The 24,160-nt window shown below is 40.4% G+C and overlaps 2 protein-coding genes across 2 annotated transcripts; both read left to right on the top strand.

Annotated features, from left to right (window-relative positions):
* The first annotated feature begins 2,340 nt into the window (after positions 1-2,340).
* LOC119420848 (endosialin-like) lies at positions 2,341-5,708 on the top strand. Its single transcript, XM_037688272.1, has 2 exons — positions 2,341-2,753; positions 4,009-5,708. Exons 1-2 carry the CDS (start codon positions 2,372-2,374, stop codon positions 5,706-5,708), a joined length of 2,082 nt encoding a protein of 693 aa, XP_037544200.1. The 5' UTR covers positions 2,341-2,371.
* A 3,822-nt stretch (positions 5,709-9,530) lies between these two features.
* On the top strand, positions 9,531-23,938 carry dpp3 (dipeptidyl-peptidase 3). The gene is made up of 19 exons (XM_037687318.1): positions 9,531-9,600; positions 10,172-10,330; positions 12,245-12,389; positions 12,504-12,593; positions 12,708-12,845; positions 15,387-15,461; positions 15,643-15,733; positions 15,914-16,044; positions 17,565-17,695; positions 17,915-17,973; positions 19,201-19,395; positions 19,512-19,624; positions 19,711-19,803; positions 19,913-19,975; positions 20,058-20,182; positions 21,467-21,587; positions 21,922-22,101; positions 23,152-23,314; positions 23,387-23,938. Exons 2-19 carry the CDS (start codon positions 10,206-10,208, stop codon positions 23,527-23,529), a joined length of 2,181 nt encoding a protein of 726 aa, XP_037543246.1. The 5' UTR covers positions 9,531-9,600; positions 10,172-10,205; the 3' UTR covers positions 23,530-23,938.
* The last annotated feature ends 222 nt before the right edge of the window (positions 23,939-24,160 follow it).

The raw sequence follows: 24,160 nt of genomic DNA, 5'->3' as shown, positions 1-24,160 counted from the left end.
ATGGTCAAATCAGCTGAATTTCGCCGGGGCGCCGCCGCAAAATGAAGTTGATTTGACAGTTGCTCCAGGCAGACAAAGGTGGCAGACTACTTTGGCAAGCCGATTGTGTCATTAATAGTCGCTTTCACTTTTTACATGATACAACGGCATGCCATACTACTCAAGTGCCATCTAGCGGCAGAAAATGGTAGTGTTCAATATTTTCAGGCAGAATTAATGAAAACAATCATGTCTCAAACAAAAATTGGATTATCAATATGGGGGAAAAAAATTTCATAAATACGTTGCTTCGGCATATAAGTCGCAGGGCATGCAAATTATGCAAATTATGCAAAAAATGGCGACTTATAGGCCTAAAAATATGGTACCTGTATAAATAAAGGGTAAATAAAAATAAAATAAAACAAACTAACAAAACACATATCCTGACAGGAAGTGCCATGTGCTGAACCAGAAGCCACAACCAGCTGCTCCTGCCACTTTGTGTCAGCAAATACCCATAAAAGTCTAAGCAAATGACCGTGTGATGCAAAACTGTGGAGGATAATTTTAAAATAGTGTTCACATGGAGTTTGATAGATTGGAGTTGTTTTAGAAAGTCTTCTTCAGTCGTAGCCCCGCTAAAACCGTTTGCTGCAGTCTGGTCACAATGCAACTCTTTCTGGAAAACAAAAAAGTTCCACAATTTCCTGCGGGATCAATAAAGTTCTTATTTTATTTTATCGCTTCAAAGAGCTGTTTCCAGAAGGGGACATATTAATTGTTTATAAATTTTTCACAGAAATCTACCTCAAAATACCATTAGTGCCCAGCAGTTGAAAATGTGTAACTTTCCATTTAGATCACAGTTTTTGGTTTCATTTAGTATTTATTCTGGCTTTGCTCACTGCACGGGCACAAGGAAAAAAAAAAGGAAAGATGTTTTTCTTTGGAAAAATACAAATTCATTCTTTACGTTTTCAGCAGACGCACTGCTGATGGTGGATGAAGCATAGAACAGCAGTGGAGGTATCCCCCACATCACTCCCCATGCTCCCCAGCCATGCAGAGGTCATGATGATGCACATCTGGTATTTCCTGTTTCCTCTCCTCCAGATGCCCCCAAGTCATAGACACACACACTTTACAAGGACTTGAACAGCATTCATAGGACTGGGCTTTGGTCCCCCTAAGTAGCAGTGGGTCCTCACACGTTGGTGTGTACAGTACTGGGAAAATGCTCCTAACAAGGTAACATAAACAAACACACACTCAGTTCCGCAGACTCAAACGCACAGAAACATCTGTGCCCTTGTGAAGTGATATCTTTTCAAGCAAAAAAATAATAAAAATTAGTCACATACACGTGCATATTTCAGCTGCTGCTCACACTAAAGTTTCCATTGACCAGTTAAAAACTTCCAGCTGGTGTGGACTTTAGACTGAAAAAATGAGCAGAGGAAAAATGTGTAAAGGGTGAAGGTATAGGCAAAGCAAAAAGAAACACTACAGCCTGACAAAGAGGAGAGACAAAAGGTGGAAGGAGTAAAGGAGCGGAGAACTGGGGAGAGCTTCTGCATCCCATGAAGCTGACAAACAGTTTCCACTTCTGTGGATGCTGCATTGCATTATAGCTGTGTGTGTGTTTACAGTATGTGTGTGTGGATGGGGGACAGTGGTGTCGTATGGTTTTCATAATTCTCTCAGGGTTTTTAGTTATCCCTAACCTCCACCACCCACCCACACACATTCATCCCCTCGGGTCCTCTTGCGGACACTTTACCAGCCCCCTCTCCCAAAAAACGCTTAAATCTCCTCCACGATTTTCCTCTACGTCGCCTCCCCCCTCCTCCCAGCCCTCCCCAGTCTTTCTCTCTTTCTGATGCTCAGTCTAAAAGCCAGCTCAGCAGAGGTAAGAAAGCCCTGGCAAGATCAGATGAAGTCTTAGGGTTTCCATCCTGGATATTTATTAAACTCATTTTTGGAGTTGGAGGAAAGACATCTGGCTACATTCAGCTCCTCACTGGACTGCATTTTGAACTGTACTGGTAAATAACTGGAGGCACTGGAAGGGTTTTTTTTAAAGACTCTGCAGGAGGCTGGTTAAAAAGGTCATTGGCAGTTTGAATGAAAGTTTGCACTGATTCAAGTGCCTCAGCTGCAAAGAGCAAATGAAAGAAAACATATTTATGTTGGACTTTTTCTAATAAACTAGTCAGATCAAAATTGGCTCAAGATTTTTATAATCAAAGGTGAGAGGGGAAAAAAAATCACTTTTTTCTCAATTATTTTTTCTGGTAATAAGTTGAGGTACTCCTTTGAATGTTGGCTTAGATTAGACCTTAGTTAGTGGTTGAGGATGTTGAAGAAGAGCAGGAGCGGCTGCAGCAGCATGAGTCTCTTGTGCATCCTGTGGCTGATGATGGTTTCTGTGGCCCCTGGAAGCTGGGGCCAAAGGCTGAGGACGCCTGAGGAGGAACAGACAACGGCCGATGCTGAGCTGGAAGAAAAACACGCAATCTGCTACATGGAAGGATGCTATGCTGTTTTCTTCCAGAAGAAAATCTTCAGGGAAGCTGGGCAATCCTGCCGGGAGCGCGGTGGGACCCTGGCAACGATGCATACCTATGAAGCAGCGGGCGTGGTTCATAAACTGATGTCGACCGTTGATGCACAAGGCACCAGGTCCAGGTTTCGTCTCTGGATTGGACTGCACAGACCTCCGCGCCAGTGTTCAGCCACCCGACCGCTCCGAGGATTCGTCTGGGTCACAGGCAAAGTCTTATCTCTGATTTTTCCACCGATATCAAAGTTGTGCTGACACTTTTCACCTTAGTATGTGGCAGGTTTGCTCATGCAAAGTCACCATATATAGAAAAGTAAATACATCCTTGTAAATAACCATTGATGCAATTAGAGGACAATATCTTAGCCGCTCAATAAATAGTTACAGATAATTATAGTTGTAGCTTGAGAGGATTGTTTTCATTGACTTGTGAGCATGTGTGATTAGGAGTAATGGCCTAGTTAAAACATCAATTAAACATTCTTATGGTGGATTTTTGTTAATGGGGTAAATAATTATTTAAGTAAACACAGAGATACTTGTTTTCCTTCTGTTAAAATAAACTTCCCTTAAAATATAACATTATATTGTGATGTCAGGATATTGAGTCAATTTGATCCTTTTTAGCACACATCTGTCAGACTTTGGCACCTCAGGCTCGTCTGCAGGACTTTGCGCTCCCTGAATGGTTTTTGCATTAACTCCCATCATTTTGCTGAGAAAGGGTTGGTGCAACTGGGGACATTCGCTCCTTGAACTCATTGCCACCCCTCAGAGTGATTTAGACATCATGCAAACTTACAAAAAGCAGATGTGGGTGCCTCAGTCTACAGCCAGAAAAGGCATTACCCTTTCAAGAGATTTGAGGCCAGCTTACCGGTACTTCAGTTTTTCCCCTCTGGGTCATTTTCAGCAGAATGTTTTAAATAAAAACACTGTTAAAAAATATAGGTCTTATTTGATTATATCAAAGCAGTGGACACAGAATTAATGTTATTTATTCTGGGTAGGATTATGGAACATGATGGATGACAACAAATATCTATGTTTTTATGAAGTAGGCAAAATGAGTTCTAATGATATAATGAAACAAAAAAAACATATTAAACATAATATATATTTAAATTAATAATCTGCCTTTTTTGTTGTTGGAGAGAACTGACTCAATCTCATTCATTTCAAACAACAAGAGGACAAAAAATAACAAGCCCATTGAACTCAATTTTGGCATGTTTTTCAACATTTTCCACTCTGGCGACCCCTAGTGGTCATTTAAAAACTATTTGAGTTAAAAATAATAATGCACTACAGTAGTACTGTAAATTCTTCATCTCCACAAATAACTGAGCACAACTGCATTAATACTTTAATGAGTCATGTAAGGTCTGAAAAAACAACGACAAATCAAATTACCATGAATTACTGTGTTTGACTGATTTGGTACTTTTCTTTTCATCTAACAGGAAATCAGGAAGGTCAATTCACCAACTGGATTCGTGAAGAAATGCCCAAGACATGTGCTGCCCATCGCTGCGTGGCCATGACTGTAAACACGTCAGAGAGCGAACGAGAGAGCACAGCTAACTACAAGTGGGCTGAAGGCCCCTGTGCGCTGCCCCTGGATGGATATATTTGTCAGTACAACCACAAAGCCACGTGTTCACCGCTCGAAGAGGAGGGCAGAGGTCCAGCTGTTTATACAACCCCGTTTAAACTGGTCAGCACCCTGCTGACCCATGTGCCATTTGGATCTGTAGTTACCATGCCCTGTCCTACAGACAGATCAGACCCAGATGCTCCTAATGAGCACGTCGTCCTGTGCAAGGAAAGAGATAACGGGGTGGTGGGCTGGTCTACCGATGCCCCTCTGTGTTCTTCTAGTTTAGCAACGCAGCATCAGGACTGGTGTAGTGGAGACCACGGTTGTGAGCATCACTGCCAGAACACGGACCAAACTTACTACTGTTACTGCTCTGAAGGGTTCATCATAGACGAGGATGGCTACAGCTGCAAGCCTGATCCCCTGAACCAAAATGACCCACCTGAGCTGCCTCCTGATTCTGCTCTCCCCACTGACCAGCCCCAAATCAAAAGGGTTTGTGTGGAGATGGGGTGCGAGTATGACTGTACAGAAACATTTCGGGGCACCCGCTGCACATGCCCCCCCGGCTACCAGATAAGTCCCGATGGTCGCAGATGTTCTGATGTAGATGAATGCCAACAACAACCATGTCCCCAACTTTGTGTGAACACCCCAGGCACCTTCCACTGCAGCTGCTATCAGGGCTTCCAGCCAGACAACGAGGGTGAGTGCGTGGATGTAGACGAGTGCCTCGATGAAGGCAGCTGCGAGGGCTCCTGTAAGAACACGATTGGATCCTTCTTGTGCCTGTGTGAACCCGGCTATGCGATGAGTGGTGAAGGAGATTGTCTCGATGTGGATGAGTGCGCGCTGGAGTCACCCTGCGAGCACCAATGTCTCAACCAAATTGGGGGGTACCGATGCGACTGTGACGACGGCTTTGACCTGCAGCCAGATGGAATAACCTGCCGACCTTCAAATTATGATGAAGAATATTCCACTCTGACTCCTGACACCGGTACATCTGATGAGTATGATATTCCTTGGTCCACCACTGACCCATATTTTAAAGAAGACAGCAATAATTATGTCAACTGGCTGACAGAGGCCCCCGTGGGACTTACCCCTGATATGGCTCATCAGTCAGATAATCACCTAAACCAGTGGGATGACTTTTCACCAAGGCAATACCAGACAGCACCATCCCCAACACAAAAAATTGCCATCAACAATGACATAGATCATGATGTTAAGACAAGAGGAGAAGAACCAAGTGGTGGGGTCATAGTTGAAACAGCGAACGGGTCATCCAGTGGTACAGCGGAGTCTGAGGCACCTAAGACGGACACCAACAGTACAGACGTGGTAGGAGGGTCTGCTGGTAAACGCAAGCATGACAAGAGCTGGTTGCTGGTGGCTCTGCTGGTGCCGTTGTGTGTGTTTCTTGTAGTGATGCTGGCTTTAGGAATCGTCTACTGCACCAGCTGCGCAGTGGATAAGAGCCTCCGCTTTTCGGACTGCTATCGCTGGGTTCTCCCTACAACGCCTCCTCCGAGGAAAGATGGCAAAACTCAAGCATGAACCCTGACGTAAACAGACAAAAGGGGATGCTTTCGTACGTCTATCAACATTTTCTGGTGGCAAAAGACTGCTAACTAAAACACAAATTTTGGGTAAATACCACCAATTAACTCTGAAACTTTCTGTGGCACAGCTTTTGTAAATAGCTTTAATCATTTGTTAAAATGCAATAAAAGTCAATAAACTGACAAAACACAATGCTTTTTGTTGTTGTTTTCTTTTTTCTTTTTTTTTTTTGGCTGAAAATATCTTAAAATGACACCTCATCAGTGAGCAGAGCAATAGAGCAGTACCAAAATCAGTGTTTTAATTTTTAATAAATGAAGTTAGGACATGTCTGCCTTTGCTTTAGAGCTGTTTGCTCTAAAGCTCAATTTGCATCTGTCGTGGTTTAAACCGAAATAGAAATTACTGGTATGTTGAATGCTATAAAAGGCTGTTAATGTATATTTTGTTGGAGCAATAACAACAAATTAAATATGCTTCATGCATTTGTTAAGTTACAGTAATTTGCGAAGTATATGGAAAAGTGGAAGTCAAACTTATATTTTATCTTAACCAGGTTATCAACATGGACGTCAATCTTCTTGTTCCTTTCCTTTTTGTTAGTTTTTCCAGTCAAGTGTTTGGAAAAGACTAAATTCCCAGGGGTCAATAAATGCAGCACTAAAAACAGCTACACATCTGTAAGGCTCCTATAAGAATGATAAAAATGTCTGACATTTAAGTATGAAAATACCTTGTACCATCATTTCAGACACCATTAAAAATATACCTGAACTTTGCCTTTACTTTTATCTCAAACAGTCTTGTGGTAAATACATGCAATCGGTACATGCATGGCCAACAAGACCCAAACTAAACCTATAGGATGGTGTTTATTTCTGTGGGCTTTGCCACATGCAAATAGAAAAAAAATATATGTTAGCACACTTCTTTATTGCTTAGTTAGTATTTTACATCATTCTTTGACAGCAGCTGGGAGTGAAGATGTTCAAGCGTAATCAGAGTAGACTTGGTGGTGACGTCATTCCCAAGCATCTAATTTAGCCTCTAGCTGGTGCAGGCAGTCAGGTGTGTAAGGACTGCATGATTAATTGAACCTCCCACTATTGTTAAACCATTTAAACCTACTGGTTTCAGAATCAGTTAGCTGTCCATCCATTTTCTTTACCTGCTTTTTGCTTTCCAGGTCGTGGGGCAGCTGGTGCCTGTCTCCTGCAGTCTCTGTGTTTGAGATGATGAACACCCTGAACACATTTAAGTTCATCCCAGGGACACAAAGAGACAAAAAAAAAATCACACTTTCACTTTAAATTGCACCCCAAGATATACTGTAAGTTAAAGTTGACAAGTACCTTAATGTATGTTTGTTGGCCAGTGGGAGAAAAGCTGAGCACCTGGAGAAAACCTACATGTGCACAGAAAGAACATCGCTACACAGAAAGGTCCCAGGCCAGGAGGAGATCCTACGCCCTTTGTTTCAAGAGACGGCAACTTTACTTTTACCTGTACTGCTCAGTATCAGTCAAAATATATATATATATTTTTTTTCATTTAGCCTTTATTTATCCAGGTTAGTCTCATTGAGCCACGAGAACTCATTTTCAAGAGAGACCTGTTTAGGGAGCACATGGTGGGGGTTAAGGGCCTTGCTCATGGGCCCAGAGTGGGGCGAATGAGGGTGGGGGCAAGTGTGGGTGTTTCACCTACCCCACCCACGATTTTGATGTTGTCGGGGCCGGGGCGTGAACCGGCGATCTTCGGATCACAAGCCCACCTCTCTAACCTCTGCGCCACCACTCCCCCACAATACCCCAGAGTAAACAGATCCTAAAATGCTCTAAGTCAGTTGTTCCAAAACTTCAGCTTCTGAGTCACAAAATAATAGTTGCATCAATTCATGATACCAACTATTGTTGGTTTGAAATAAACTATCACCAGCTGAAAAAGGTTTGTAAGCTCAATCATCCAGGTAGATAACAACAAAAAAAAGGTTAAATTGTGTCATCTAGACCAGTTTCTTTAAGTGAGAAATGTTTCATCCCCCATCCAGAGGACTTACTCAGCCTACAGCCAGATCTGTCTCATCAATGCTGTGTTTCAACCCAACCTCCTGTTGGAATCTCAAAAGTAGGCTTTTAACACAGCAGTGAAGGCTATGGGACAGATCTCGTTGGCAGGCCGTAGACTGAGGAAGTCCTCTGGATGGGGGACGAAATGTTTCTCGCTTGAAGAAACTGGTCCAGATGACAACCTTTTCTGTTATCACCAGTTGCTTACCAAAGAACCTGCCAGCCACTACAGGTGATTATTTTGATCCCTTTATGTCAACTGTTATTATATCTTTGTTTGGTTAAGATTTAAGTCTAAATAAAGGTTAAATGAAAAATCTTATCATGCCATTGAAAATCTTCATCCATCCATCCATTATCTTTTACCCGCTTCTTACATTTTGGGTCACGGGGGTTGCCAGTGCCCATGTCCAGCAATCACTGAGCGAGGGACGGGGTACACCCTGGACAGGTTGCAAGTCCATCACAGGGACACATAGAGACAAACGAGACAAACAGCCATTCACTCTCTCACTCACACCTAGGGACAATTTAGAGTTACCAATCAGTCTAACATGCATGTTTTTGGTCTGTGGGAGGAAACCGGAGTACCCGGAGAAAACCCCACATGAACGGAGAGAACTTACAAACTCCACCCAGAAAGGCTCCCGGACTGGGATTTGAACCGGGGTCCTGCTTGCCGAGAGGCAGCAGCTCTACCAGTTGTGCCACCGTGCTGCCCGCCATTGACAATCTTTTTCAATTTATTTATTTTTTCTTTACAAGACGTCTCACTTCTTGCTCCATGACCCACAGCTGGGTCCTGATCCCCACGTTGGGAATCACTGTTCTAAACAACGCACTTTTGCTCTTTCTATTTGGTTTTAAGAAGAATTTAAGATTTAACATTTTCGACTTCAGCTACTTAACGTTAAAATGCCTAAATGAGGACTTTCTTCTGAAAGTTTACTGCATACCTCCACCTCTCCAAACTCTCTTCCACCTGTTCCCTGTTCTCACCACAGAACAGTCTCATCTGCAAACATCATAGTCCACGGGAATTCATGCCTGACCTCATCTGTTAGTCTGTCCATCACTAGAGCAAACAAGAAGGGGCTCAGAGCAGATCCTTAATGAAATCCCACCTCCACCTTGAAGTCGTCACTACAGCACATCTCACCACAGATCTGTTGTCTTCATGTCCTGTACCAGTCTAACATACCGGTAATTCTCCAGATTTCCTCAGACAATACCACACCTCCTCCCTTGGCACCCTGTCATATGCTTTTTCTAAATCCACAAAGACTCCATGAAGTTCTTTCTGACCCTCTCCACTTCTCCATCAGCATCCTCAAAGCAAAGATGACGTCTGTGGTGATCTTTCTTGGCATGAAACCATACTGCTGCTCACAGTCACCTCTGTCTAAATCTAGCTTCCACAACGCTCTCCCAGATCTTCATACTGTTCATTGTGTGACTCATCAATTTTGACTTAAATTTTCTTTATCTCAGTCAAAACTCTCATGTCACATCTCCTTGACATTTACATAGCTACACTGAAAATGTATGCCAGAACAAAGGCAAATAAAAAGTTAATTCAAACCCATATTTTGTGACTAAAATCTATTTAGTCACTAAATCAACAATTACTTAAAACTTACAAAGATGATCTCTGTAGCGAATCTAAAACAACTATTTTGTGATTGGCTAATATTTACGCCAACCACAAAACACGACTTCTGATTGGTTGAGGGGCGGGTCTATACATGAATGAATACAGGAAGTGAACTGCGTGAGACTGCAATTTGACGTTCGTGTAGACGTTTACCATTTGTGAGGTAACGAATCGTTGGGTTAACTTTTATCTCCTTTTCTACCTCTTATTTATATGTCAAAGAGGAGTCAAAGCATGAGTAAAAACTGTCGCATAGTACTTAAAACTCGCGTGGTTTACAGAAGTTGTGTTAATGTTTGTTCTCACGTTGCAGCCGTTAGCATACTGGCTGCTAACGTTCACTAATTGACCCACTATTGTCTTTTCCTAAACATGTGGGTTTAAGTGACTCCAGTCCAGGTGATTGTAGGAGGTTGATTTTAATGACGCACTGGGGCGAATAAATTTCCAGTAAACACGTTACTTTTGTGATTTCTGATTCTAGTTAAAAAAAATAAAATAAAAAAAAAGAAACCAAAAACGTGAAAGATGACCTGACTGAATCTTTTGGTTTAATGTTCTCTGATGAGCAGCTGCTGACCCTAAACCCTCAGTGGATCTCTTAAATCACTTTTTTCTTTAAGTTCCCCCTAAATGTTTGTGTGTCTTTCTGTTGTGCTTTTATTTTACATTTTTTTATTCTGTTGAACTCCTACTTTTAATTAATCTGCGTTTTCAATTTGTCTTCCTAACAGGACCTAACCAGCATTATTAAATCTCAGAGCCAAGATGGTGGACTCCCAGTACTACCTCCCAAATGACATTGGTATTTCTGCACTTGACTGTGGCGAAGCCTTTCGTTTGCTCTCACCTCAGGAGAAGATGTATGCCCACAATCTGTCACGAGCTTCTTGGTACGTCTCTAAGGTTGTAGCCAGTCAACGCCGACTTTAAACAGTCGGTAGAGATTTTAACAAAAAAAAGGGTGTTTTGACTGTGGCGAGTCTTAACTGGAGCTAGTAGGATCCATCCAGTTTTGGCTTCTCTCCATTGGCTCCCTGTCAAGTCCAGAATTGAATTCAAAATTTTAATTCTAACCTACAAAGCCCTCAACAACCTAGCTCCATCTTATATTCGAGATCGTATTGTTCCATATTTTCCTAACAGAGCACTTTGCTCTCAGACTGCAGACTTACTCGTGGTCCCTAGAGTTTCCAAAAGCAGTCTGAGGGTCCTACCTCAGAGAATTTTGGATAAAGTAGATGCCATTTCCTGCATTCTGGTGTATTTTACAAAGGTTTATTACAGTAGATTAACATGAAACAAAAGATGTAAACTCATTATTGAAATGACTGCAAAGCGTTTGTAATCCAAAACCTCTGCAGCTCTGCAGGTGAGGGGCGTTCACTTCAGGACAAATTGAATTTGCCGATTTGTCAGTTTCTTAATTGTCAGTTATAAACATCAAGATTAAAAGAAACAAACGTTTGAAATATATCAGTCTGTGTGTAACGAATGAATATACAAGTTTCACTTTTTGAATGGAATTACTGAAATAAATCAACTTTTTCACAATATTCTAATTTTATGATTCTAAATTTACTTTTAATCACTTTATGTGTGATTTATAAGTGTATTAAGCGCAGGATCATTGCTCATTTAATTAGTAGATCCCACACCGGGGTCAGCTGAGCCTCGTCATCCTCCTCCCTGCTCCGCAGCGATTCACACATCAGATTGTTCACAAAAGTGCAGGAACTTATGCATAGTGCAAAACTTTAACTATATTTGTGTGTTTTTAGTAAAATTGCCCATGACTTTGACCTTTTTGGGCCGAAGCTTTTTTTTTTTTTTTTTTTTTTAAGAGCAGAAGCAGAAATGCGAAGGAACAGCTCTGATGTGATATTAAGAAGCTTTGTTTAAAATTATAGTTTTATTTAGTTCATAGTTTTACAGTCACTCTTTGTCAGGCGAGTTGAAACATATGCAGTGATCCTTCAAATGTGCAGACATGGCGCACCTCCTCCTGTCCTCCTGTCTGCTCCTCCACCCAAACCGGCAATGTAGAACCAATCTGCACATGCGTCTAACAGAAACTGAAACTTACCACTTGTGTCCTGATGCATGCTCAATAATCCAGGTAGAAACATCTAAAAACGTTAAGTCTGATCCTCTGGACATTTATTTTTTTGAATGTCCAGAGGACCAGATTTAACTTTTTTAGATTACCACTTGTGTATGTTGACCTGCGTCAAGAGTGAGTCATTGACAGATGTGGAGATAATCCGGTGATTTTTAATTGTGTTTGTTTTTTTTCTGTGGGCCCGGTATAAATTGACCCATGGCCCGGTACCGGTCCACGGCCCGGTGATTGGGGACCACTGTACTAGAGGACAAATTGACCTCATTTCCTTAAATGAATTGTTAAAATTGAATAGTTTTCATTTGATACTATTTCTATCTTAACATGTGATTCTTGACCTGCCATTGTGTATCTGTTCCTCTCAAACCCAGCCGGTCAAAGCAGATGACCGCTTGTTCTGAGCCTGGTTCTGCTGAAGTTTTCTTCCTCATGAGGGAGGTTTTCTTTTCCACTGTCGCCTTCATGCTTGCTCAAAATGAGCGTTCTGCGATGGAGTTAAATTCAAAGCCGTCTGCTCCTCAGACAAATAATGTTAAATTATTATTTTTAATGTATGGATGTTTCTGTTCAGTGCCCTGAGATGACTTCTGTTGTGACTTGGCGCTACATAAATAAACTGAATTGAACTGAATTGTGTTTTAACGAACTGAAGAGTCATTTGCATCCTGATCATGATCTTTGTTAGGTATGGTGGTCTCGCCGTGCTGCTGCAGACATCCCCAGAGTCTGCAAACATCTTTGTCCTGCTGCAAAGAGTCTTCAGAAAGCAGACCCCAGAACAGCTGGAACAGGTTGCTAAAGCAGCTGGTCTCAGCTCTGAGGAGTACCAGGTACACAAACAGTTTCAGTGTTTTTTAATGTGGTTTTCACGCCTTTGTTCCTAAATAAAGCCATAAACGAATGTAAACAAGTTAATTTAATTTAGTTCTGTTTGTGATCTGTAGGCCTTCCTGGTATATACAGCAGGCGTGTATGCAAACATGGGCAACTACAAGTCTTTTGGAGACACCAAGTTCATCCCAAATCTACCAAAGGTAAGAAAACGTCACATGTTGGGTGCAAATCTACTTTGCCTAGATGGTTCCATCTTTAAAAAAATACATTATATGAAATGTGATGCCAATTTAAGCTGCGGTGCATTCATCCAGGACAAGTTGGATGCTCTGATGAGAGCCAGCCAGGCGTTTCAGGAGAACCCCAGTGAGATGGAGGCTCTGTGGGACAGCTGCTCGTGTCTCATGTACTCGCTTGAAGACAGACAGAAACAACTTGGCTTGGGTGACAAGGTGGGATCAAATACAATTCAACACAGATTTTGGGCTTTCCTTCCTTGACTAATAATGTTTTCTAAAGTGAGATTTTTTTCTTATAATAGATTTGACAGCTGTTTGGGTAAAAATGTTTTATGTGCTGTCCTGACTTTTCCTGCACATTTTCTAATAGTTGAGATCGCACCTGCGTTGTCTAAGAGATTTATCTCTTAGGTTCTTTAAACAATTAGTCTTATTAGTTTTTATTTTTTCAATAAGGTTAGTTTGTGAGAAAATTGTGCCTTTTGATGGTTATTCTTAGTTTACTGTGCCCAAATAACAAACATTTGTTGCATCTAAAGCTGTTTTTGTGTGCCTTGGCTGTTTATACTTTTTAACGTCCAAATAAATCTTGCGGTGTTCATTTAGTCCTTTTTTTTTATTTTTAGCCACTTGTATTGAGTTGAGTATTGGGGCGGCTGTGGCTGAGTGGTTAGAGCGGTCGTCCAATGCAAGAGTTGGGGTTCGGTTCGATTCCACCAGCAGTCGCATGCTGAAGTGTCCCTGGGCAAGACACTGAACCCCTCATTGTCTCTCATGTGTCCCATCTGTGTATGAATGCGATCTAAAGCTCTGATTAATCTTTGTAACGATGTAGTAGAGTGCTGTATGAATGGGTAAATGAGGACACCGACTGTAGTGTAAAGTGCTTTGAGGATCTTGATAAGATACAGTGCCTTGCTTAAGTATTCGACCCCCTTGAACTTTTCAACCTTTTGTCACATTTCAGGCTTCAAACATAAAGATATAAAATTTAATTTTTTTGTGAAGAATCAACAAGTGGGACACAATCGTGAAGTGCAATGAAATTTATTGGATGTGTCAAACTTTATTAACAAATAAAAAACTGAAAAGTGGGGCGTGCAATATTATTGGGCCCCTTTACTTTCAGAGCAGCAAACTCACTCCAGAAGTTCAGTGAGGATCTATGAATGATCCAATGTTGTCCCAAATGACTGATGATGATAACTAGAATCCACCTGTGTGTAATCAAGTCTCCGTATAAGTGCACCTGCTCTGAGATAGTCTCAGGGTTCTGTTCAAAGCGCAGAGAGCATCATGAAGACCAAGGAACATATCAGGCAGGTCCGAGATACTGTTGTGGAGAAGTTTAAAGCCAGATTTGGATACAAAAAGATTTCCCAAGCTTTAAACATCCCAAGGAGCACTGTGCAAGCAATCATATTGAAACGGAAGGAGTATCAGACCACTGCAAATCTACCAAGACCCGGCCGTCCCTCTAAACTTTCATCACGAACAAGGAGAAGACTGATCAGAGATGCAGCCAAAAGGCCCATGATCACTCTGGATGAACTGCAGAGATCTACAGCTGAAGTGGGAGAGTCTGTCCATAGGACAACAATCAGTCGTACACTGCACAAATCTGGCCTTTATGGAAGAGTGGCAAGAAGAAAGACATTTCTCAAAGATATCCATAAAAAGAGTTGTTTAAAGTTTGTCACAAGCACCTGGGAGACACCAAACATGTGGAAGAAGGTGCTCTGGTCAGATGAAACCAAAATCAAACTGTTTGGCCACAATGCAAAACGATATGTTTGGCGTAAAAGCAACACAGCTCATCACCCTGAACAAACCATCCCCACTGTCAAACATGGTGGTGGCAGCTTCATGGTTTGGGCCTGTTTATCATCAGCAGGGACAGGGAAGATGGTCAGAATTGATGGGAAGATGGATGGGGCCAAATACAGGACCATTCTGGAAGAAAACCTGTTTGAGTCTGCAAGAGACCTGAGACTGGGACGGAGATTTATCTTCCAACAAGACAATGATCCAAAACATAAAGACACATCTACAATGGAATTGTTCACAAATAAACATATCCAGGTGTTGGAATGGCCAAGTCAAAGTCCAGACCTGAATCCAATCGAGAATCTGTGGAAGGAACTGAAGACTGCTGTTCACAAACGCTCTCCATCCAACCTCACTGAGCTCGAGCTGTTTTACAAGAAAGAATGGGCAAGAATTTCAGTGTCTCCATGTGCAAAACTGATAGAGACAAACCCCAAGAGACTTGCAGCTGGAACTGCAGCAAAAGGCGGCGCTACAAAGTATTAACACAAGGAGGCCGAATAATATTGCACGCCACACTTTTCAGTTTTTTATTTGTTATAAAAGTTTGACACATCCAATAAATTTCATTCCACTTCACGATTGTGTCCCACTTGTTGTTGATTCTTCACAAAAAATTTAAATTTTATATCTTTATGTTTGAAGCCTGAAATGTGGCAAAAGGTTGAAAAGTTCAAGGGGGCCGAATACTTTCGCAAGGCACTGTAGAAAGGTGCTATATAAGTACAGTCCATTTACCATTTGTTACTTTTTTATATTTGGTTGGTGGTCTATTATCATTATCATTTTTGATGGTTTTTAACATGTATTGTAAATAAATCTAGATTTTTGAGTCATAGGGAGCCACTGAACACAACTGGTAATCCCCTCCTTCCCCCATGAACGGTTTTGTGATTTGAGCATCTTTGATTTTCTTTTCTCTTCTAGGGAATTACCACCTATTTCTCAGGGAACTGCTGTCTGGAGGATGCAGAGCTGGCTCAGAGGTTCTTAGACTCAAAAGTAGGCAAATTTATAGCTAAAGCAAACGATCATGTTCAAACCATTCTAGTCTTTCTCCTAAGTTGCATTCTTTTTTTCTTTTTTTTACATTTTTTGTTTGTTTACTCGCTTAATCCTAATCATTAAGCTGGTTTAGGCATTTCTCCGTTTGACTGACCACTTTCTTGTTTGTTGTTTCCAGAAACTCTCTGCTTACAACACGCGTCTGTTCAAGAAAGACGGTGGAGGGAAACCCTGTTATGAAGTGAGATTGGCTTCAGCTGTGCAGAAAGGTCAGAATGAGCGTAAAGCGTCTGACACACATCGCATCCAAAATGTCACATAACGAGTCAGGCAGGACACTTTAATTTGAGAATGGAAACGCAGCAGATCGACTAACTTAAATGATTAGTTTGTGTAAGTAGCTGATGATCCTCGTTGATTAAATATTGATATAAATTATTACTTTGCAGACTGTGCAGTAGATGGGGAGTGTGAGTCTTGCTTCGGCACCTTCAGCTTTGAGGACAAAGAGTTTATTGTGAAGAGGGGAGATTATCATCCAATTATGGAAAAAGTCTGTTATTACCTCCAACAAGCACAGGTAAGTAACTGCCAAGGAACTGGTGGAAAATAACAAAACATTTTTGTTGTTTAAAACAGGATTTATAAACAGTTTAAAGTAAATGAACCGTCTGTCAAAATCCAGAGCAGATGTGTAAAGGAAAAACATAACTCCCTAAGTGAGTACTGATAGTTTCTAGCATTTATTTTTTAATACCAAATTCAAGTTTATCTAAAAGTGTTAGTCTTTTTCGTAAATTTTCACACAAACAAATCTAGTGTTTAAAAAAAGACTAAAGCACAACCTACATGTAGTGTTTTTTGTGCAACTGAACAGAAACTTAATAGAAATATCCTGATGCATGCTCAATAATCCAGGTAGAAAAATCCAAGAAAGTTCAATCTGGTCCTCTGGACATTCAAAAAAACAAAACAAAGCAAAAATAGAAATACATTATAAAAGTTTTAGGGCAAAATCTTTGCTAAAATAATCATAACACGTAAAAATGTCAGTTTCATATCAAAGTCGTGATGTTGAGTCAACTTGTTTGTGCATCCCTGAGTGAAAACAACAGTTCATTTGACACTATCATCTCCATACTCAAAAGAAAATAAATTGTAAGACAAACAAGTATATTTAAAAGAAAACTGTATTTCAGTCATAGGCCTGTTGCGATAAACATTAAATCAATTAATCGCATGATTAATGAAAATTATCTACCTCATTTTCATCGGCTTTATCGTTTCTTCGTGTCTCTCTCTTTCTACTGAAGACACTGGATGACAAAAAGCTCAACTCCAGTGCTCTTCACTGACCCCTCCCTTTCTCTTTTCTCTTTAAATCCATTTTAACCGTCCAAAATCGCATTTTTGTATCGTTAAAAGCAGCTAAGCTGAGAAGCTAAGCTACAAGCTAAGCTAACAGGCCGACCTCTGGGGAAAAAACCTCCGTCTTGTCAAAGCTCCAAAATTCACGGTTGAAACCCGTGCCTTCATGTAAAAAGTTTTTCTCTGCAAAAAGAAGCTGAGAACTTGTTTACTAATTTTTTTATTAAAAGCTTTGTGTGAAAAATGCTATGCTAAAGAGCTCAAACCACACTGAGCGTCTGCTATTTTGAGAACTGAAGAGAGACAGCCCATGTCACATCAAGGGGCCTCTCTCCCATTTTTCTTAGAGACACGCTGCTCGCTCCCTCACTATCCATCCTTCGGTTTAAACAGTCTTATAATCCCATCCAGTGGTCAAAAAAAGGTACTACACACAAACATTAACCAGCATTTATTCTTAAATTTTACAATAATTACTAATTCTTGTAAGATTTCAAACAATATTATCGTTTATCTCAATAATTTTTTAGACAATTAATTGTCCAGCAAAATTTGTTATCGTGACAGGTCTATTCAGCCACAATAGTGTCTTAAAATTAACATTTGAATCAATTCATTTTGGGCTTTTTGGATAGAGCCTACTTTATTCATTAATACATCAAATAACAGAAAATATTTTTTGCTGCCATTCCTGTGATTCTTGGTTTTATTTAGTTCTTTACTTTTCAACAGGCCTATGCTGCCAATGAGAACCAAAAGAAGATGCTGGAACAGTACCAGCGCAGTTTCACTCTTGGATCTATTGAAGCTCACAAGGAAGGCTCACGATACTGGATCAAGGACAAGGGACCAATTGTTGAGAGGTGATCCACACCACTAAGATACAATACTGACCACAAGCACCTTAAATAAGAGATACTGCAACATTAGCATTGTTTTAATCTCGCTTTTTCTTGGTTCACTTCCTCATAAAGTTCACTGCAGAGACCTTTGTTCTCTGTATTCAGAGCTACCCTTCTGATTAACCACCGAAACCTTTTCCCTGCTCTTTAGCTCCTAACTTTTCTCTCTCTTTCTCCCAGTTATATTGGGTTCATAGAGAGCTACAGAGACCCATTTGGCTCCAGAGGAGAGTTTGAAGGTAAATGACAAGTTGATGACGAATAACAAAATACCATATTTTTCGGCCTATAAGTCACAGTTTTTTGCATAATTTGCATACCCTGCGACTTATAGGCCGAAGCGACATATTTATGGATTTTTTTCCCGTATTTATAAACTAATTTTTGGCTGAGATTTGACCATTTTCATTCATTCTGACTGAAAAAGAAAATTGAGCAGTACCACTTTCAACCACTTGATGGCAGCAGAGTAGTAGATGTAAGGCATGCTGTTGTATCATGTAATAGGTAAACATGGCAACAATGACAAATTCAAAGAAGTTTAAGACAAAAACAACTGGACTTTATTTATTATACTTTATTGTTTTGTTTTTTTTCCTTGGACTTTTTTGAATTTACCATGTCCTGGATGACTGAGAATCTTCACCAGCTATTAATGATACAATCGGCTTGTCACACCATCGTTCTGCTCGGTGCTTGGAGGAAGTCGAACCAGCTTCACCTCCCCGGCAAAATGCAGCTAATTTGGCCGTCAAAGTGTATTTATTAAGCAAACGTTGGCCTGAGACACACATTTACTATAATTTCAAGCAAACAAATAATTGTTTTTAAGTGTTAATCTTGTTAAATTCTTGTTAAAGTCCTCCTGTGCACGCCACAGCGGCCACCATTTGGCAACCAATCAATTTTTGGCACAACACCGGCCCACATTTCCAGGTTGTCAGTGGTGACGCGTAACAAACGCGACGCGTCAGTGGTGACGCATAATAGATGTGACGTATACGGCGAAGCGACATATTTATGGATTTTCCACTTTATTAGACAAATATCGACTGATGCGATTTATAGGGCGAAGTGGTGTGTGCGGCGGAAAATATGGTAATGCATGTGAATTAGGCCCAAGTTCTTCAGTGAAGAATTTAGAAAAAAATAAGTCCTTGAACAGAGAAGTGCACATTGTATTGGATAACTCAATTTTATTTCTCTTTTTCAGTGATTGCAATGTTTTGGAACTGTTTTCAAATAAATATACAAGTTGAGACTGCTTTCGAAGCTGCTTCGAGTGTGTCAGTTTCAGAAATGGGGTTCAGATTAATTAAATTTTTACCGTTGATGTGTGACGCGAGTAAAAATAAATACTTGCTGTGCAAATATAAATCGCAAAGTACTTTATGAGTGAACAGAGGAAAAATGGCCGTTTGGACAATTTGCATGAATTAGCCGCCCGTGTGTTGTGATGTGTTTAGGCTTCGTTGCGGTGGTGAACAAGGCGATGAGCGAACGTTTTGCCAAGTTGGTGAGTTCTGCAGAAGTCCTGCTCCCTGAGCTGCCTTGGCCCCAGGAGTTTGAGAAAGACACGTTCCTCAAACCTGACTTCACCTCGCTGGACGTCCTCACGTTCGCCGGGAGTGGAATCCCAGCTGGCATCAACATCCCAAACTGTACGTTGATCAGATTATAGCTTAAGTAATGTCAAAGATGCACACCATGTTACTGGGATTCATGGTTTTTTTTAAATGCATTTATTTACAATTATTTATTTTTTGTTTGTTTATAGATGATGACATCAGACAGTTGGAAGGATTTAAAAATGTGTCTCTTGGTAACGTGCTAGCTGTAGCCTACGCTACGCAGAAAGAGAAACTCACCTTCCTTCAAGAGGAGGACAAGGTTTACAGCCTCCCGTCACCTTATTTTCTGTAATTATTCATCCTCCAGTGTTTGATTTAGGTACAATATGTTTTATTTTGCTTTAGGATTTATTCATCAAATGGAAGGGCCCTTCCTTCGAGGTGCAGGTTGGACTCCATGAGCTGTTGGGCCATGGAAGTGGGAAGCTGTTTGTCCAGGTCAGTCCAGCACAACATAACTTTACACCAAGATCAACCCATTTTCTTCATCTAGTTTGTGAATAGAAGAGTTAGCGTCTACTTCTCTTTGGTAACTGTTTTGCCTCAGGATGACAACGGCAAGTACAACTTTGATCAGAGCAAGGTGATCAACCCAGAGACAGGGGAGCTGGTGAGTTTCTGTTCATCTCCACCAACATGTCTGACTTTTAAGATTAGACCAAAACGGTGACTTTTATGACTTTGCCTCTCAGGTGTCGACTTGGTATCGGGGAAGTGAGACGTGGGACAGCAAATTCTCCACGATCGCCTCTTCTTATGAAGAATGTCGCGCAGAATGTGTCGGCCTCTACCTGTGCCTCAACAAACAAGTGTTGAGGTGAGCAAGAATTTTAATATGAGTAAAGAAAGATAAAACTTGAGAAATTACATTTCCTGTGAAAATGTGGTGCGAGTGCTCATTGAAGAACTTGTTGAAAAACAGCTGAAATTAGCTAAAAATAGCTGATAAGGCAGAATGAAGCATAAACTACCAGAAGTGGAAGGAGGTGAAACGAGCTAAAAAAAAAAAAGTGGAATTAGCTGAAAAAGCTAATTTTAGCACAAAACAGCTAAGTAGTAGCTGAAATAGCAGAAAAAGCTGAAACTAGGAGAAATAAGCTTAAAGGAGCATAACGAGCTGAAAAAAGTAGTTGAAAGAAGTTAATTTATCTGAAAACAGCTGAAATTGGCTAAGAAATGCTTAAAACTTAGCTGAAAAGGTAGAACAAGCTTAAATTAGCAGAAAGAAGTGGAAAGAGCACAATGTTTCGTATTAGGCTGAAAGAAACAGGAATGAGCACAAAAAAAAGGAATTTATCTGGAAAAAGTTGAAATTACAAAAAAAAAAAAAAAAACAGCCAGCTGAAAAGTAGCTAAAAAAGCATAAAGAAGCTTAAACTACCACAAGGAAGTAGAGTGAGCACATTTTTTGCTGAATTAGGCTGAAAAAAGTTAAAGTGCAAAAAAATGTGGAATTGGCTGAAAAGGCTAAAATAATAAAACAGCTAAATAGTATCAGAAATAAGCTGAAAGGAGCATAACAAGCTGAAATTAGCAGGAAAAATCTTTAAAAGATCACAAAACAACTGGAAAAAAAGCTAAAATTATCTGAAAGTTCCAGTAGCTGAAAAAAGTTTATATTTCCATAAGGAGGCTGAAAGAAGTTGAACCAGAACAAAATGTGAAATGAGCAGTAAAAGGTTGTAAACAGGTCTAAAGATGTGAAGGATGTAAAATGAGCTCAATTCATTTTCTATGAGAACAAAAGTGGCAGAAAAGGCTAAATATTTGAAAAAGCTAAAGTTGCACCAAAACCAAAAGTCATAGCATTCTTCTGAACGAGCTGAACTTTTTTCCTATGATTTGTTGAAATAGCACAAAAATTGTGGAACAAGAAAGATCCTGAAAAACGTACAAAAAAAAAGGATCACAATAGTGTGAATGATTCATAAGCGCTCACACTATCAAGTTATTTTGAGGTAAAATGGCAGGTTTTGGTGTACGAATGCCAAAAGGCTTGTAACCCTGATATCTTTTTAAATAAATGTCTTCAGCTGATTATTCTATTAAAATGTTTCAAATAGTGAAAGTCCTAAAAGAGGCCTGTGTGTGTCTGACCCAGTATTTTTGGCCATGAAGGCCAGGATGCAGAGGATGTGGTGTACATCAACTGGCTGAGCATGGTCAGAGCTGGACTCTTGGGCCTGGAGTTCTACACACCTGAGCGCAAGAGCTGGAGACAGGTAATTGGTGCACTCTGCCGTGTACCTGGAGTTACTCTTAGTTTGATTTATTAACATGACTGCATGTAAATGGACATTTAATCCTTTGAGGTTTTAAACAAAGCAACTTCTTTGTTTAAAAGCTCTTAGGATTACAGGTTCACCAAACCTGAGGGTGTTTACATGATGTGTAGCTCACAGATTATTAATCACGCGTCTCTTATGTTCCCACATGATTAGTTGGTTGTATCTGTATTGTTTCACAGTTAGCTTACAGTACGTCTGCCTCTATATTTATATAGTTGTCAGAACCTGAAGTCACATTTGTCTTTTTTTTATTTTTTTATTGCGTCAGGCTCACATGCAGGCCCGTTTCGTCATCCTGTGTGTTCTGCTGGAGGCCGGAGAGGGCCTGGTGGGCCTGGAGGAAGTGACGGGCCAGGACGGCAAGCCTAACGCACAGATCACACTGGACCGGAGCAAGATCCACACTGTGGGCAAGAACGCCATCCACAGATTCCTCTGTAAACTGCAGGTACGTTCAGAACACCAAATACTAAAAGAAGCAGTCCTGAAAAACATATAGGTTCAACAGAGATGTGATAAATAAGTTCACCCTTTTTATTTTATTCAATAGTGAAAGCTTTTATAAGTAGTTTTTTGTGCATTATAATGTAAACCCAAGATGTTGCCTTCTGACCCTGTGGGAATTTATTTTACTTTATTTTTTTTTATTTTTTAACAAATCAGCACATTAAAACAGATAATCTGTAGAAAAAAAGTCTAAATATTGGCTTTAATGAGCTGGTATTCATGCATGAGTGTCACTATAGATTAAAAAAAATTGTTGGTTGACGGAAAATTCAGCGAAAAATCCCAGATTTTCTGACTTTGACATGTATTTTTGTCATACTTACCAGGAAATACAACTGTTTCCTGAGCATAACTTATAATTTTTAGGACGTAAAAGGTAACCGTTTTCTGAGACTACAGTAGTAATTTACAAAAAGGACATCTGGATATTTTCTAATAAGTAATCCATCGCTTCAAACCGAGGATTAAGTCCCTGTGGCGCATTGCTTGAAAAATTAGCGATAATTAGATTGACATAATCTGATGATTAAATACTGTATCTAATGGTCCCTTGAATGTAATGTCCAAAATATAACCCTACAGAATGTTTTGAAGCATTTTTCTAATCGGTACCAACAACCAATGAAGATTTTGAACAGAAAAGCAAAAACTTGGTGCAACTTTTTTTAAGTCTTTAATCCTGGAAAATTTTACTTTTTTCCCCCCACAAATAAAACTTCACAGTCATCTTGTAAACTTGTGATTAGTTTCTGAAAATTAAATATTTTTTCTTGCAAAACTAAGTATTTCTGACAAAAGACAATGTACAAGTTTTTTCACATAATTATCGCGATTTGTGTTATTTTTAATGTTTTGGCTCCGCCCACCAGCTCCTTTTTATTGTTTTTTTTTGTAATGATCCAAATATGCAGCCAGTCAAGAGACAACCTGCTGTTTCTGCCTTGGTATAAAAGCTTCATGGAGTGTTTGGCCTGATCCCACCTGTCTGTAGGTCTTGAAGTCAACAGCTGATGTGGACGGAGGCAGGGCTCTTTACGAAGGTTACTCCACCGTCAGCGACTCGGGCGCGCACAGCTTCCTGCGACTGCGTGAGACCGTGCTGCTGAGGAAGGAGGCTCGCAAAATGTTGGTCCAGGCCAACACCAGAGTCAGTGGTACGTAGCTGCGCTTCAGCCACGAGTTTGTTAGTTGCGCTCAGCTGGTGTTTGACTGTGTGTGGTTTCCAGGGGAGAGCGCTGAGCTGCTGGAATACGAAGGCAGCGCGGCGGGTTTGATTCGCTCCTTCGCCGAGCGTTTCCCAGACGACGCAGAGCAGGTGGAGGCCGACCTGCTGGAGCTGAGCAAAAGAGACGCCGCCTTCTGGTGCTGATGGATTATCTGCTGCACAGGTTTCTAAAAACAAACCGCTCAAATCTCATTTAAAGGGGTTTAAAAAGGCAGTAGGAAGACTAAGTAAACCTTCAAATAAAGCCATGGGAATCAAAGAAGTTTGTAACAGCTGGCAGTGACGCGTTCTGTACGCGTGTTCATTTAATCGTTGCTCCAGACACAAACTAATGAACCGATTATTAAAACGCCTCATTTAGGAAACGGGAACAAACTGTCGACCTCGAACTGATCAAAGGATTCTGGAGTAAAAAATACTAAAACGAATCTTGACAAAAGAGTCCCATAATGTTTTGTTTTTACCTTAGTGATGTGGCTGAACTGATTCTAAAAATTTAATTTCAATGTTTGTGCATCCTTCGTGTTGATTTGACAGTTTTTTACGGTTAACTGGCGATTAAACATGGACAGGGAAAATAAAACGACATTTTCTGCCTTTTTCTTTTTTCAGATTTCATAAAACTCTGTACGAAATGTGATATGAGTCAAGATGAATAAAATGCGTTTGATTAAAAACTTTGATATTTCATTAGTCATAAAACATCTTTCTTCATTTTTCATATATTCAGTTTGACTTTCAGTGTATTTTAATGTTAGCGTTTAGTCATAGATGC

Source organism: Nematolebias whitei, chromosome 14, assembly GCF_014905685.2.
Source record: "Nematolebias whitei isolate Nwh7 chromosome 14, NemWhi1, whole genome shotgun sequence".
NCBI lineage: Eukaryota > Metazoa > Chordata > Actinopteri > Cyprinodontiformes > Rivulidae > Nematolebias > Nematolebias whitei.
The sequence above is the reverse complement of the archived record's forward strand: the minus strand, read 5'-3'. Positions and strand labels throughout refer to the sequence as shown.

Bases quoted from the DNA above. Each gene is read 5' to 3' on its own strand.
- LOC119420848 (XM_037688272.1), top strand. From the start codon at position 2,372: ATGAGTCTCTTGTGCATCCTGTGGCTGATGATGGTTTCTGTGGCCCCT. The intron at 2,754-4,008 runs GCAAAGTCTTAT...TTCATCTAACAG, and splicing joins AGGATTCGTCTGGGTCACAG to GAAATCAGGAAGGTCAATTC.
- dpp3 (XM_037687318.1), top strand. From the start codon at position 10,206: ATGGTGGACTCCCAGTACTACCTCCCAAATGACATTGGTATTTCTGCA. The intron at 10,331-12,244 runs GTACGTCTCTAA...GATCTTTGTTAG, and splicing joins AATCTGTCACGAGCTTCTTG to GTATGGTGGTCTCGCCGTGC. The intron at 12,390-12,503 runs GTACACAAACAG...TGTGATCTGTAG, and splicing joins TCAGCTCTGAGGAGTACCAG to GCCTTCCTGGTATATACAGC.